At 34.6% G+C, this 16,585-nt stretch overlaps 1 protein-coding gene across 1 annotated transcript in view; it reads left to right on the top strand.

The window, feature by feature from the left end:
* Window positions 1-4,286: 4,286 nt before the first annotated feature.
* Window positions 4,287-16,585, top strand: part of LOC113227134 — a 32,242-nt gene continuing 19,943 nt past the window's right edge. Inside the window, exons 1-8 of the mRNA XM_026460011.1 lie at window positions 4,287-4,320; window positions 5,635-5,773; window positions 6,166-6,302; window positions 6,750-6,903; window positions 8,530-8,702; window positions 8,770-8,864; window positions 13,997-14,177; window positions 15,967-16,174. Coding sequence (XP_026315796.1) covers window positions 4,287-4,320; window positions 5,635-5,773; window positions 6,166-6,302; window positions 6,750-6,903; window positions 8,530-8,702; window positions 8,770-8,864; window positions 13,997-14,177; window positions 15,967-16,174 — 1,121 coding nt within the window. The remainder of the gene's footprint in view (window positions 4,321-5,634; window positions 5,774-6,165; window positions 6,303-6,749; window positions 6,904-8,529; window positions 8,703-8,769; window positions 8,865-13,996; window positions 14,178-15,966; window positions 16,175-16,585) is intronic.

The following is a 16,585-nucleotide window of genomic DNA, read 5'->3' as shown; positions in this document are numbered from 1 at the left end:
GATGCTGCGAACACCAAGCACCTTGTCTTGAGAGCACTTGGCTCCCGTTAAAGTTCCACAATTGACACTTGACAGAAGGCATACGGCGACAGTCAAACAAGCTACAACGAGAACATATAGGAGTCTCATCTGAAACAAGACACATTCATTTTTAGTTGCTTTCTATAGGCCTCAATGACCTTTTGTCGAGTCTAAGGTCGACAAGATTTATTGTGTAATTACTGAAGTAAAAGACAAAATGTATTAATTTTAAACAGCACTTCCTTGTATAACGAACGATAGCTCCTTCATGGACAGTAACAACCGTAAAGTTTGGTGTAAAATTAAATATTAATAATAATAAATATTAAACAACATCACATAGTAGTAGCAGTAGAACTCTTTGTGAAAGAGTTTATCCAGGATACTACTGCCACCTTACCTATTTCTGCCGTCAAGCAGTAACGTCAGCATTACTGTGTTCCGGTTTTGAAGGGTAAGGGTGCTGGTGAAATTACAGGCACATGGGACTTGTCAACTTACGTCTCAGGGCGACGGCATTGGCAGTGCCCCGCAGATCTTTGCGATTTAAAACTCTAAGTGGCAATGCAACTGTTATGGATAGACTTGTAGCTTACCATCAGGCGCACGACTTGTTCGTTCCGTCACTTATTATCAGAAAAAACATACATTGATTCCAAAGTAAGTAACTAAATCACTTGTGTTGTAATAAACAACGACGGTAGTACAAAAACCCAGACCCGAGCTTGTACAGAAAAGTTAGTTTTTTCCCACTGACCCGGCCGGGATTGAATCTGGGACTTCAAAGATGACATCATGAAAACGGGTTTGCAAGCCACTCGACCACTGAGGTTGTAAAAATATTTAGAATATGCACAGACATATCTAGTGTCTGTGACAATATGATAGTTTGGAGAACTTAATAGATTCAGGCGTTACTTTGCGGAAGTCCATTTTTATTAGTTTGGAGAACACCATTTCGCTATATGGATCTCAAAGAACCAACTACGAGCTTTTTAATGCCATTTCAAAGTGCTTTCTGTGTAGTTGCAATAGTTGCGGCCTATTATTTTCCATAGTAATTTTTTTTAACATCTTTGTGCGCTTAAGTACTGTCCATGAAAGGGTTAAATTCTCCATCTTTTACCTAGGGAATCACTACACATATTAACGCTAAATCGGCTTGAGCCGAGCAAAAAAAGCCTTATTGTCCATGTAATAACAGCGAAAAGGACGTTGTGCGTTTCTCTTCCTTTTCGTTCTTATAATATGGACGAAAAGCTTTTTTCAAACCGGCTCAATGTGATATTGTGTCGATAAATATGGTAATTCACTTGACTGTAAATAATCTGTGAGACTAAAATAAAAATATTAACGTATTTACGGAATTGGTAGACCTTAAAATGTATGACGTGGTACATACATTTCAACAATGTTGCCTATATCATTTAAAATATTCAGTGTTAGTTAAACAGATGGACTGTCATTGAATTGTTTATGATGCCATGTTAGTAGCGATACTGCGCTACGTTGTCAATTGAATCAGCTTATCACTACAACATAGCGTCTATATATATACACTTTACTCTTAGTTAGTAGTACGTGCCAGATTTAACGCAAGTAACAAAGGTAATCGCTAAGTTATTGAAACAAAGAAATGTAAAAACGAAATTTTAAATAAATATTTTACTTATATACTTAAATTTATATACTATCGTAAATAAAAAATGGTGGAATTGAGAAAACACGATTTGAAAATTAAAAAAAATACTGAATGGATCTGATGGCGAATAATGTCTTTATTTTTATTTAAATGTAAAATATTTAGTTACCCATTTGTAAATGAGAATATAAATTTGTTGCTTTTAGTCAGTAACTTTTTGAACTTTTTAATTCGTGTTTTCTCAATTCATTAGTTTTGAGTTACGACTTTATTTAGTTGAATGTGCGATATACTATCACTAAAAGTTAACCCACTTCAGGAAAAGGTTTTTGAGGGAAGCTATTTACTATTTATTCGCTATTTATATCAAAGGTATGAAGTCGTTGTGTTATAATGCGGTTTATTTAAATATGTATGATATGGTTATTTACGTATTGTACACTGTAATGAACACTCACTTTTTATCACAGATAAAACAGAGTACCCCAATTGACTTTTCTCGGTGAGATTTGAATGGTCACTGACGAAAACAAACAACAATTTACTATAAATCTGCAACTTTCAAACTGGTTTTGCATCTGTGTCAGGTCTGCTCCGACCCTGAACTCCCCGTTCTAAAGATCAAAGATAGGTTGACATAGTTTCATATTTGTCTCAAACGCGATATGATCGCCGAGATTGTACTTAATATCATGACGACGTAACTGCAATTACAATTACGTCAATTACGTAGGTCAATTATTTCTTAACTTAAGTACCAACATATTTAGTTACATAATTGTTCTACAACGTTCAATAAAAAAAAAGGATATGAATGCAAAACTCGCTTACATAAGGCATGTGCTATATATTTTGCATTATTTCTGTTTAAAATAATGTAAAATATTATTTATTGAGGAATGATAGCAGTTAAACATACTCTTATTCACACTCTTTTTAACTCCAAATGTGGCTTCATATATTATTTATCTACACACATATCATAAACTCTATAATGTGTTCAAAAACCGCAAATTACGACCAGCATAAAGGTAAACAGTTTTGTTAGAATAAATTTCTTATCTGTGGAAATGTTATTATTGCTTCTTAATTTATAATCGAATTCGATGTTATGTTTTACTCTCCCTCTATGGATGTTATTATTACATTCAAATTTCGAACATCTCTGAAAAACAAAACAATTTGATTGGACCTCAGTTCTAATAACAGTCGAGATGAAGTTTTATTCGAAATGAAATGTCAATAGTAAACAATTTTGACAATTTCACACGTTACTTGTTATCTAACGATATGATCGTTGGTGCCGATTCTAGTTTGTCTATGAATTAAAAATAAAAACTACGGTTGTGTGACATGCGTGAGAAAAGTTTTAATTTGCCGCCATTTCGTCAGTCGTAACATGCGGTTCCTGAAAACATCACAGAGAGCTTATAATATGTGTGTAGACAAAGCAGTGTATGTAACTGTACATAATTAGGCATTAAAACACTCGTGAGATGTTTTTATGACCCTCAATCGTATTTTAATGCCTTTCGTTATGTAACAGTCACATAAACTATTATTTTGTTACAGGATTTTTTTTCGTACGTGACCATCACGCAATACAAATTCACATGCTTAATCAGTGTTTTTTCGATATCCAGTGACGTGACGGATTGCGGACGGACGGTTAAGCGATACGCTTGTCCATAGCAGTTGCAGTGCCATTCAGAGCTTTAAATCGCAAAGATCTGAGGACACTGTCACTACGCGAGTCACCTTGAGATATAAGTTGACAAATCTCACGTACCTGTAATTTCACCTGCACCCTTACCCTTAAAAAACCAGAACGCAGAATACAATATAAATATTAGACAACATCACATACGTTGCTGTGATCCCACAGTAAGTAGCAAAAGTAATTGTGTTATGGAAATTGGAACCAAAACACCCAGACCGGAAACAATATAGAAAGGTTAGTTCTCTAACTGTCCCGGTCGGGGATCGAATCCGGCACCGCACAAATGGCGACACTATGAATACCGGTGTGCGAGCCATTTGACCACGGAGACGGTAATGTTCACATTACTGCTTGGCGTCAGAAATAGGTAAGGTGGCAGTGCTTCCCTGGACGAACTCTTTCACAATGAGCTCTACTGCTCCAATATAAAACAAGAGCGACTTAAACTTTCTTAATTTTCAATTACACACAAGTGTTCATACAAGTATCAGTTACAAAAAAAATAAGTGCCTTGTTACATGTGTTCATATCGTGTGACCGACACTGGCCGTCACATTGCAGTTACACTGAACCCTTATGCAATAGATGTAAACCAACCGGACCGAACGGCAAATTATTGAATATATAAATGCAATAGCATACTACGAGACGTTAAACTTGCTTAACTACGTAGAGCAGATTACAACATTTCTGGATCATGAGTGTCATTTACAGTTTTAGTATCACTTTTAATTCCGTGTCACATTTAAGGTCGCATTACATTTAATATTACTTGGTTTTGTGTATTTCATTTTGTATTATTAATATTTAAATATTTAACTTCTTAAAAACATAATTTCCGAACTAAGCTTATTTAGACTGAAAAGCAGCATGTGTGTTACCTACACTATTTACTTTAGACAAATGTCGCTACTCAAGAATCTTTTAAACCTGAGAAGTAAGAACCTTTTACCACATTCGCGCGAGCTATATACTATGCCTCCCCAAACATTTCTAAGTAATGTAGAACGACGTAGTATTACGTCGTTTAATTTCTTTTATTTCATAGTTTTCCAAAGTGGGCCCTACCGCCCAGTGGGCGCTGAAGAGTCCTAGGGGGTAGAGGCCTTGGAAGCAATTGGAGCGCGTTGATGTTGTCCAGGGGGTGCTACCGCATTTGAAAAAAAATCACCTGAATAATCTATATAAACTACACTACAATTTATTTTTAATTATTTTTTTTTAAGAGAACGATATTTGGCTATACAAAATCTTAATAGTAACGTCATCGCTCTACAACATATCAAAATATTGAGTATCTAACGAACGCAGTATCGAATTTTCACATTGTATATCGCTTTTATATTTTTTTAACAAAACAACGGCCATTGCAGTAGAATTCAGCCACAAAAATATGGTATCATCATAGATTTTGGGTACCTGTATACTAAATCTATGGGTGTCATGCATAAGCACAAAAAAAGTCTGTCGTGTCCCGTGTGCTGGGCAAAGGCTCAAAAATAAATTTAAAAAATAATTTATAGCCGGCTAAAGTCGACATTCAAAATCATACAAACCACAAACAATTATAGAATGTAATGTAAACTTAAATAATTGGAAAAAAATCAAAACAAAATAGAGTCTGCCTAAGAGACTTAAAAAAAACGCGGGAAAATTGGAAAACATTTCGTATATTATCACAAGGTTATCACGGGGGTAGAAGGTTATTTGTTATTTGTTATGCAAGGCTGTAAAGTTGTTGTTTGACGCGAGTGTTTGTGGTTGTAAAATGGATTCCTGAGCGTAGCGAGGGTTTCAAGACACGAGACGCAAAATAATTTTGTTGCCGAGCGAAACATATAACTTTTCACCTCACTATAGCGAGGAAAATGGTGGATGAAAGAAAAACATGAACTATAAAACATTAGTTTGTTTTATTAAAAGATAAAGTTTATCATTGGATGCGTTCTGAATTTAACTTCATCCAACTAAATAGGCATGTCAAAACGAAGCATTCAGCTTCTGCGGATTATGTGAATACTACAATTTAGAAGAGACCTGTGCCCAGAATGATACGTGTATAGATAGTTTGTCAATATAGGGATCAAGTACGTAATGTCATGATCGATACATAACAATAACAAGGCGTCACGCAAAATAGGCGCTACAACATCGAGTTACGGAAGCCAGCCCGCTCTATCTCATTGTATCCTAACAAACGGTCGAATACCGGTACCGATAAGACTAAAAACATATTGCAATTTTCCCACAGGAGTACGAGCGCAGTGTAGAAACCCATCGTCGATAACGTTCGCTCGATGGTCAGGGGTGTCTCCAGAGAGGGGGGCGCCTGTTTTCGTGTACTCTGCCAGTGGTGACGAAGAATCACTGGTAGGGGCTTGCTTAGCTAGGTAATTATAGTTTTAGTAGCTAGACCGTTGTGTTATGATCTGAGGTGATCCGTGTGGAAGTCCTTGAATCGACCTCGAGAAGATGTGTAAATGGGTGTTCAGGGATGCTAGTCTAACCCAATGTGTTTGCGGTGCCCCAACACAGTCCATGTAGCATTTGCTGCTGTGCCCCTTGTGCTCTAATATCTGTACGAGGGGTTCTCTACGCGGCCACGGATGTCGCAGTCAAGGTCCAACATACTATTCAAAGTGAATATGTTTCTAAAATAAAAGAAGCATCGACACGATACGAAGAATATCAGCAGTATGTATTTATTGGTATTGTGTATAATACAAGCGTACGTTTTGGAACCATGAACCATTCATGTATAGTTGAATATTATGTGTGATAGATGTCACGAGCTAGAGGACTGTGCGGCAGTGGTGGTGGCGTATGGCAAAGGCAACTGCCACGGGGTGGCTGTCACACAGGAAGACAACCTACGACCTGACAACGACGTCGCTTACTTCAAGAAGATTTGCTTGGAACGTGTGTAGGCCTCCCTCTTTTGTTTTTTTTCCTATACGATATAAAAGAATAGTGGGTATTAAGAACGACGTACCTACATAGGTATTAGAAAGATGCAGTTGTGGATATTTTTAAACAACACAAAAGAATAACAAAACAAAGCATAATAGAAGAATAACTAAAGCAAATAGCTGGTATGGCTCTTTAACAATATTTAAATAGTTATTTTCGAAAATAACTAGTTTCCTGGTTATTTGTAAGTTACCTACCTAGCAATTTTTTTAAATTGATAAATCGAAAGATTTGCCGTCCTGGAAATTGTTTATTTGAACCAACGCATATAGGGTAAGTTGAAATAACTGCTTTAGTGTAAAAACATTTCGAATTCAAGTAGAGGGCTGTGGTGTCAGCCTAACCCGCTGGAAAAAGGGCGTGAAGTGTATGCTCATAGTGGACTTCAATTCCCAGGGCCTGCTCGATGTCGCCAGCGATGGTGGGCTGTAGAAACGACACCAGGCTACCATCTGCATTCAGACGGTCCCGATTTGAAAGTGATCATCAATGCTACCATGACCGAATGCTACGAAGCAGTACTTTCAGTAAATGGCAAGCAGAAGTATCGGTAAGTTTTGTTCAAACTGAGGCCCACAATTTTGAATTGTTAACTAAAACAACGTTTCACCTTAACTATAATATTGTGAAATACGTGTTATTAATAATATGCTTTGATGAATATTTTGTTATATAAAAAACATTTCAATCACGATTATTACAATACGACTGTGAGTGGAATGGCGTCTTATTCGTGATATTCCAATTGTCGGCTCTATTTACGTCATATACTAATCAACAGCAATTGATTGTTATAAAATATTCGCGGTGTTTACTGCGAATATACGACATTTTTGTAAGCAATTATTATAAAAACAGAATCCTAAAATTATTTAATTCGGTTACTTCACAAGACATAGAGGGATGGATGGATAAAAAAATAAAATATGCCCCGAATTAGACCACCCTAATAATGATAATAATGTCTGTATATTTTGACGTATTTTGACCACAAGGAAAATTGATTTTTCGACGTTAAAAAACGCTAGTTCAACTTTATTTTTTAATTGATAATGAATCATTTCAAATTCTCGCGCGGATACCCACCGTCAGCAAATATCATATAAGTTAAATAAATATCTAAGAGTAATTTAATTCGTGCGTTCACAGAATATTAATTTTGTTTCATGAGGCCTTTTACTTATGTTCTTAGACTGAATCGCTTTCGCTAACCCTCACTCTCATTATAGTTACCCACTGGTCACACAAAAGCAGTACACAGAAGTAAAATTCAAGTCACTAAACAAATAAAAAGTAAAATTTCTGCATAATAAAACATCCTATTCAAAATTGAATATCAAAAACACGAAACAAAACTTTTTGTGAAACAAAAACTTTATACTAAAGGTTATTTTACTTATACAGCTTCTGCGTTCTTGGATGACAAATATCTGTGGTGACCAGTTTAGCTCTTGCAGGTAGTCTCGATCTATGATGTTTCAAATAAAAAAAAAAATTGTAAATGTTATTTACAAAGAGCAACCCCTAGAGTTTCTTGCTCATTCTTCTCAGGGGAATCTGCCTTACGAATGAGCAGTAGATTTTAATCAGTATGACGATTTCAAGTGTGATTTGCTTACCCATGAAATAAAGATCATTTGACTTTGACTTTGACTTTGACTAGGTGTACGTAGCCAGCCAGGCATGGTCTGTGCAGGCAATGCTGCATAATGGGAGCTTTTGAGACAAGCACGGTACAGGGCGGGATTTTGTTAGGTTAGAAATTTTTGACAAAATCTCTTATACCAAATTCTTGTATTCTTAGTACCTATTGATGAAATGTAGTGCTGATCTTTAAACGGTGTTATTTAATATCTGCTTTTATGTAATTAAATTTATTATTATATTTGTATTGGTGTTACTTCATTATTTGTCTTGACAGTAGGTAATACTGCTAGGATGCGGATGATAGATTATTATTAATTTTATGAAATCCATAACCCTAACTGGCTATTAGCAATTCCATACGTTTCGTAAAGCAATTATTTAATAAAGCTTTGGTTGCAATTTTAACATTTCATTTCATTTGAAATTCCTTAAAATAAATTAATTTATATAAATATGATATTTATAAACATAACGTCTTTTTACATTGACGGTTTCATTAATTATGTATAAAAAATAATTTGGTTCACAGGTCAGCACAATGGGTCGGCCTTGAAGGAACATTGGACATAGAGATGATTAAGACTTCCGATTACGTGTTGGGAAACTGTGTCCTGCACTCTGAAGATAAATTTACCGAACCGGAGTCCTATCGCGTCTCCAATTACTATACGTTTTATATTGAAAACCAGTGTAGACATGACTGTAAGTTCTGGTTAAACCATAAATCTCGCTTTCAGGGTATCTTTGTTTATTTTCCTGATAATTTCAGATCCAAAGAAGATAGACCGATGTTCGTACGAGGAATATTACAATCAAACTTTGAAGCACGTAGAGTTAACTATGAAGAATTACACCAAAGATGAGGTAATTTTTAATTTGCTACTACTGTTACAATTACATATCATTTCTTATTTATATGTAGGTAGGTAGTTTGAATTTAGGACAAATTTTTTTTAGTGTAAGTGCGCATTTAGCCTCCATCTTACCTAATGAAAAGTGACGATGAGGTCGACAATGGAGCGAGAGTCAATAGGCATTATTTAGGTGTGCATACACCTAAATAATGCCTATTGACTCTCGCCTTGAAAAGGCCCAGGTTATAACGTTTATATTCAGGGAATTCCACTCCCTAGCCGTTCGCCATATAAATGTGGAAGCGTAACGCTTCGTGCGAATCTTTGGAATATCCCCAACATAGAGATGGAACCCAAGCCTACGTCTAGTCCTCCGTGATTCGGTGATGAAATTAGGTTCGTCATACATAACGTGTTCGAAGAGTTGGAAATTTGTAAGGGAACAAAAAACATTTATACATATATAATGTTTTTCCTCAGAATACCATTTTTACCGTAAAAAAAATAATATTAATTTATTTTCAGTTAGAAGTTCAACTTAATAACTATTTATTTATTTATTTATTTAAACACTTTATTGTACCACAAAGTAACTTACAAATTTTCAGAAACAATTTAAATATTTGTGTACAAAGGCGAGCTTATCCCATAAAGAGATTTCTTCCAACTAACCTTTGAAAATCTATGTTAATAGTTACTATGTTAATAACCGCTCTAAAAAATAAATACTATGGCCGCTCTATCCTACAATAATTTTTGTGACAAGTAGTTCGATATATCGGTTGGGAATAACTGAGGCGAATCGGTCGGCTATCATTTTCAGGATGTCGTTTTTGCTCCCCCGTATACGATGCGATTTTTTTTCCTAAAAAGATCTTAACTTTCGCGTCTGCGAATATGCCTGTAGCATTACAATGTCGCAGGAGTCCCAACAGAGCCCTGAAAACGTTATTTTATTAATCTGGCATTAGCCAACATATGCCAATACCGTATGTTTAAAAAAGTATAAGTATGTTAGTCATAATATGGTCCATTAAAATGGAATTTTATAGTTATGTTTTTGTTATCTCTACGTATGTAACTATAGCACGTAATGACTGAGAATTAGCCTATGGACTTGAGGAAAATTATTTCATGTTGGAAAAAATCTTCGTTATGATCGAGGACAAGGCTTTTAAGACAGAAGATGAAAATATAAGGGGTTTAGTTGTTTATGAATATAGACGTACTTGATCAAAGTAGACAAGGAATACACTCGTGAACATATGTAGCAGAACGCTATATAATGGTGTTTTTTTAAATAATAGTAAGTGACGGGACGAATAAGTCGTGCATCTGGTCGTAAGCGACGCGCCTGTCCATAGTAACTGCAGTGCCACTCAGAGACACTGCCACTGCGCCCGTCGTACTGAGACATAAGTTGACAAGTCCCATGTGCCTGTAATTGCACCTTTATCCCTCAAAACTGGAACACAGTAAAGCTACTTCTTGGCGGCAAAAGTAAGTAAGGTGGCAGTACTTCCCTGAACGAACTCTTAGCAGTAGAACTACTTGTAAAAGGGTTTGTCTAGGGAAGTACTGCCATCATGCCTGTTTCTGCGGCCAAGCAGAAATGTGAGCATTACTGCGGTTTAAAAGGGTAAAGGTGTTGGTGAAATTACAGGCACATGGGACTTGTCAACTTATGTCTCAGGCTGACGGGCGCAGTAGCAGTGCCTCTCAGATCTTTTGGATTTAAAGCTCTGCGTAGCACTGCAACTGTTATGGACAGGCGTGTCGCTTACCGTCAGGCATGTTCGTCCAGTCACTTAGTATCATAAAAAAATATAAAGCAGATGTATCCATTTTCTGTTCCCTTTTCTTTTCGAATTATCCCATTCTTGCATGAAGGATTACGATATTGTTCAACCTATGTAGATAATATATCCAGTTAATTAATGGAGGTGAATTGCCTATTTTGCAATAGATACTTTTCCGTTGATTGTCTTGATCAAATTTCATATGTGCCACTGGACACCTATACCAGAACGTTTCATTTGAAAAAGAATAACTTCGATCGTCTTTCGATTTCATTGACTTTATGTTCGATTTCGATTAAACATACGACCATTTTTATCATAGTTCATCCTTTTTTAGCTCTGACAATGCTGCGTCCGCTAACTAAAAAGCGGCTAAGTGACAAAATAATTTCTGAGATATCATAAAAAACCATAACCCATTTTTAGAATATTGAAATTGTTTGACGATATATTTCAGCTATGCATCTTTAGGGTAAGTTTCGATAAGTCCAAATTGTTAACTAATTTTAACTGTTTTTAAAAGCGAATTTTGTGCTTTATTTTATACTATTTAAAACGAATATTTGACCATTTATCACTTAGCCCCGTTTTGTTAGTGGACGACAGATTGTTCTTAAGTGTGGATAAACTAACAGTAGAATAAATTAATAGTGATTTTTACGTTTCAACATTTCTTAACTTTTAAATAGAATGCAAAGATGCGAGGTAAACGTACGGCAAAGAACCACTAACTTAATTACCGTACTTAAAGTTATGTTGTAGATAATCGTAAGTTCTTTAGAAATTCTTCAAATGCGAATTATGAGCAGCCATTGCCATTTCACGTTGATTTATGATCAAGTTATGTTTTGGTTACAATATACTTACGTCTCGAGTTCTTAGGTATTCGCGATTGTTATGATAGGAAATGAAAATATTTTACGAATCTAAAACATGAGACCAGAAAAGGCTTGGTTGGTTTGAAAAAACAAATAACTATACGCGATTTAAAGCCGAAAAATAGTTTCATTCTTAATTTTATACGTCATTTTTTCCTTCATTAGCATTCAGTTATACTCAAAACTGTATATACCATACATACGTTTCGCTGATGAGCACTACAGAATAAGTTAAATGAAAATTTGTTATACTAAATTTGACATTTACGATTCATTTAAAACTATAGTGAAACAATATTATTAAACCTCGTTTTATTCATACAGCTCTTGCGTACTTGGATGATAAAAATCCACGGTAGTGACCCGTTTACTTGTGGCAGGTTCCTTGATTTATTATATTTGAAAAAAAAAAATACTAGAAGCAGAGCTCCTTGCGAAGCAATAGTGTAAGCTTTGTGCGTTCCGGTTTTAAAGGGCAAGGGTGCTGATGAAATTATAGGCACAGGGACTTATAAACTTATGTCTCAGGGTGACGGGCGCAGTGGCAGTGCCCCTCATAACTTTGCGTTTTAAAGCTCTGTGTACCATTAGTGTGCTATGGGCAAGTGTGTTGCTTACCATCAGGCGCACGTCTTGTTCGACCCGTAACTTGGTATTGTAGGAAAAAAAGTATTGTTATTGATAAATGTATACAAATGTTTATTTTCTAGGAGTAACCCGTAGGATTTCTTACTCATTCTTCTCAGGGGAATCTGCCTTACGAATGAGTAATAGAGTTTAATTAATATGAATTTTTAAAATGAAATTTGCTTACCTATGAAATAAAGATTTCATTTAAGTTTGAGTTGCAAATACTCGAATTTTCGGTGGTCCAAAGGTAAAAGCAGTAGCTTTCGTTCTATAAAGTTGAACTACTCGTAATTAACGTTTCACTTCTTATAACATCAGAAATGTGACCTGGCCGGTCAGGTATTTATTTAATTATCGGGACAACCACAGAATACAAATAATACTGATTAATTATATGTACTAAATGCATGGCAAATAGAAAATAAATCTGCAATCCTTTAATGACACTAAGTTACAGGAGGTAATTAAGGCTCACCTTTATTTAAAATAAAATATTTTGACACACAACGAGGAAGTCGAGAAAAACTCGTTGAATATAAAAGCCTCTTTTAAAGTGTCTTTACAAATACGTATTATACAGCACAACAGGAAAAAAAAATTAAACGAAAACAATAAAAAATGCATGAAATGAAAGTTAAATTACTTGGTGATACAAACAACCAAATTACGAAAGTAGCAATCTAAAAAATTCCTACTGTTTACGTTATTTCAGTATTGCAACTTTTAAAAACGCGGGATTATTTGAAAATATATGATTTAACTCCTATCCTTGTTCATTTCATTGTAGAGTTGACACATATAAGAAATAAGATCGTTGTATGTAACGTTATTAGTACAACATGGAACATGATACAGTCTTTTTGTGCGTTTACTTCCAACCCTCAAAGAGAAGTGGCTTATCAATTCTCATATGTCCTATTTTGCTTTAACGATTTTATACATGGCGACAATACCATTAAGGACACTTATGACTATAACGTACAGAGACTGATTTGCTCCAAACCATAAAATTCTGTCACCTTTCAATAGAGATATTTGATTCTCAAAGAATAATTGATTTATTATAAATGAGCACTTTTTTAAACAAACGATATTCTTTTTATATTTGAATACACATTAATTGTTCCGTCTATATTACTTGATCTATGGCTAAATTATAAATGAACTGCATTCAAAGTAACACTATCATTATGTTTAAGCATACTAAATTAATATTTGGTATTCAAAAATAACATTTGGTATTTTGGTCTTTTCGTTTAACGATTGATGACATTTACAACCAGTATATCTTTTGATATTGATCTTGTAATAAATCTTGGTTGTTTGGTTGCGCCCTCCATTAAGTAGGTTAGGTTAGTACATGAAAAAGCAGAAGCAAATTTACTTGCGTTTCCGAACATGTTTCGGACCGAATGCGTTTCAGGTCTAATTATATTGTAATTAGTACCTATACAAATATAATCAACATTTACTTAGTTTTAAAAATAAGTATCTAAATTTTATTTTTAAGCTCATTTGTTTTAATTTTGATGCCAAACATAAAACGATCAAAGTTAATTTAAACAAATCAAACAATTTTTGCGTAGCTCAGAACAGATTAAAGTATCCATTGATTTTGTTTATTTTATATCTCAGAGAAAGAATCTTTAAAAAAGATGATCGCTTAGTTTTTTTGCCCGCTACTTTTGCAAATTTAAAATGATCATTTAAATACATACCTTTTCAATACTATACATCAAAACCTTGTATATAATAGAGTTTAAAATATCAACGCGGACGGCAGAAGCAAATCGTTCATTACCATCATCATTATGTTTTCTCGTTGCATTTCTCAGTGTAAAACGATATGTGAATTAGAAGATCGATTCGTCTGCCGAGGCTTCACGTGGACCTCGCTGAAGCAGACGGGACGAGGACTTTGTGACCTACACAGCGAGGATCTTCTTACAACGGGCTCTTGGTTGCTGCGTAGGACATCTGGCGCTACTTATTATCGCAGGGTTATTTGTCTTAATAGTAAGTAATTATTTTATCACGTATATAATCACCTAATAATCTACATATATGCTAGCCAAAGACCTTTTTTTATAATATCAAGTGAAGTAAATAGATAAGTTTTTGTAATCCTAAGCTTTATATTTACAAGCGGGTTATATTTAATCTATTAATTAGGAAGTTATTATTGTTATTTTATGTCCGTGTAATAAGGACGAACCTACCTTACAAAATCGCCATAAGAAATCTGACAGTTTTTCTCTACAAAATACTTAACAATATGGTTGATTCACCAACTCTGTTGTCACAGGTTAATTTTATAAGTATAGCTCGTTTACCAGCACGCCCTCAACGTAAAATAAAAATGTTCGCACCACCACGACTCCGTAAGAATTATACGAGAAACAGTTATTTTCATCGTTCGTTATCTTTATACAATAATACATTTTATTACACGGATATCTTTGGTATCTCATTGAACAGATTTAAGATCAGCATCCATAACAAATTGTTTAGTAGTAATGATACAGCTTAGCGGCTTAGTGAGGACAGTCTTCTTACGAAGTCTGTAGTCGCAGGTTCACATCCCGGTTAATTAGTGTTGTTTTGATTTTCTTTATTTCTAAGTAGTAATTTGTTTAAGCACTGATATGGTTAACCATTCGCTTTTGCTTCAAAAATGCGTTTATTTTGTATTCCACTTATATATTTAAGCCCTTTTAGCCTATGTTATTAATATTTAAGTTTAATATTCGCTACTCGTTGTCTGGAGCATAGTTCAAATTTTTTTTCTGTATTAACTCATATAGTAACGACTTTTTGTACTAAAATAAACTAAAAAAAAAAGAAAAAGACATTGTGTGTTTCGCGTCGGCGATCTGAGCGGAAGCTCAACGCCCAACGTAAGGACGTTAAAAGACGAAAAAGTAGTTCTTATTGCTTATATTATAAGTGTGGTGAATACTTTTATTCACTTTATCCCTTTGATTCTAGAAGGGTGTGGCTAGATTTTATTAAGTCAGGAGCTAATCAGCTTAATCTAATTTATGTACTGTGCTGTTACTGTAAGGTACTATTTACGGCACCTAATTTAAAACATTACAAGAATGTATTTCAAGTTTTATTTTTATTTGGTTTGTAAATAGCTGTTACATTGAGACTTATTCACTAAGTGCATTGATTTGTGGTTTCAAATTTAATACACTGCTAATTACAGGTAACTTCATGCAAAAAATTTCAAAAGAAGTAATTTTAACCAGATTATATGTTATTAAAAACCAAATAACTACCACCGCGTACACAACAAAATATTATTAGGTTTTAATATGTTTCAAAAATAAAGTGAAACAATCTCCGATTATTTCGAGATATTTAATTTGAAGGGAGTTAAAGGTATCCTACCGTTTGGAATATACAGGGTTATTTATAAAGTACTAACAACCTCCCAAGAGTATATTACTAACATTATAAAAAACAACTTTTGTTTTATGACTTTGAATAATTCATCAGTTTTATTTTCGTGCAAAAATAAAAATATTTAAATAGAACACTCTAAACGGTGATTACATCACATGAACGTACTGGACTCACAACTATGAACACACTGAAGAGCGAACATTATAAATTACCTAACCTTACTCTTAAATAATCTAGTAGATATTGTTTATTATTCCATTAGCTGACTAAAAAGAGAGTGTTATTTGTCTGACCTGACAATCCTGCGAACACTGAACCCACCTTCTGCATTTACATAACAATTCCATTGTCCAAGGATGCGTGGTCATGCCTTCCCTTCATTATATGATTTCAGTAAGCGTCGAGTGTGAAGGAAACAACCTCGTTGTAAAGTATCGACCTCGTGGTTTGTTTAGAGGCAGAGTTTATGTACCGGGGCGCGGCGAGCAATGTAGCGCGCAAGCGATCAATGGTGTTGTGAATTTATCATTACCTCTTTATGGAGATTGTGATGTCAATTTTGCTTATGCAATTTCAAATGGGCCCACTGGGCTTGTCAACAGGTAAAAAGCATTTTGGTATCATTGATTTACAATTGTATGGACGTCGGGTCCGCGCTAAAAAGTGTCCGAACTTATACTTAACTTATTAGACAGTACTGCGATGACATTACAATTTAAATTCAACGTTTTAGCTTGTTCATATTCCTTTACATGTCACTACGTTTAAATAGGTTGACTTGGGACATTTTTTCGTAGTTTTTGTATTAGACCCGTCGTCCATTTATTTGTAAGTCAATGTTTGGTATTGATTTTTATGCACCGCTTATACAAAGGAAACAAATTTTTTTGAGAAATTTGCATTCATGAATCACCGTTATCATCATCATCACATGAAATAATGCTGAAAAAAAATACGAATGGATTGTATTGCGAATAATATGATTATTTGTATTTACATATTTGTCATGTTAT

The sequence above is a fragment of the Hyposmocoma kahamanoa genome, unplaced genomic scaffold (genome assembly GCF_003589595.1).
Source record: "Hyposmocoma kahamanoa isolate Upper Pololo Valley unplaced genomic scaffold, ASM358959v1 202, whole genome shotgun sequence".
NCBI lineage: Eukaryota > Metazoa > Arthropoda > Insecta > Lepidoptera > Cosmopterigidae > Hyposmocoma > Hyposmocoma kahamanoa.
This window is presented reverse-complemented; position numbering and strand designations above follow the sequence as displayed.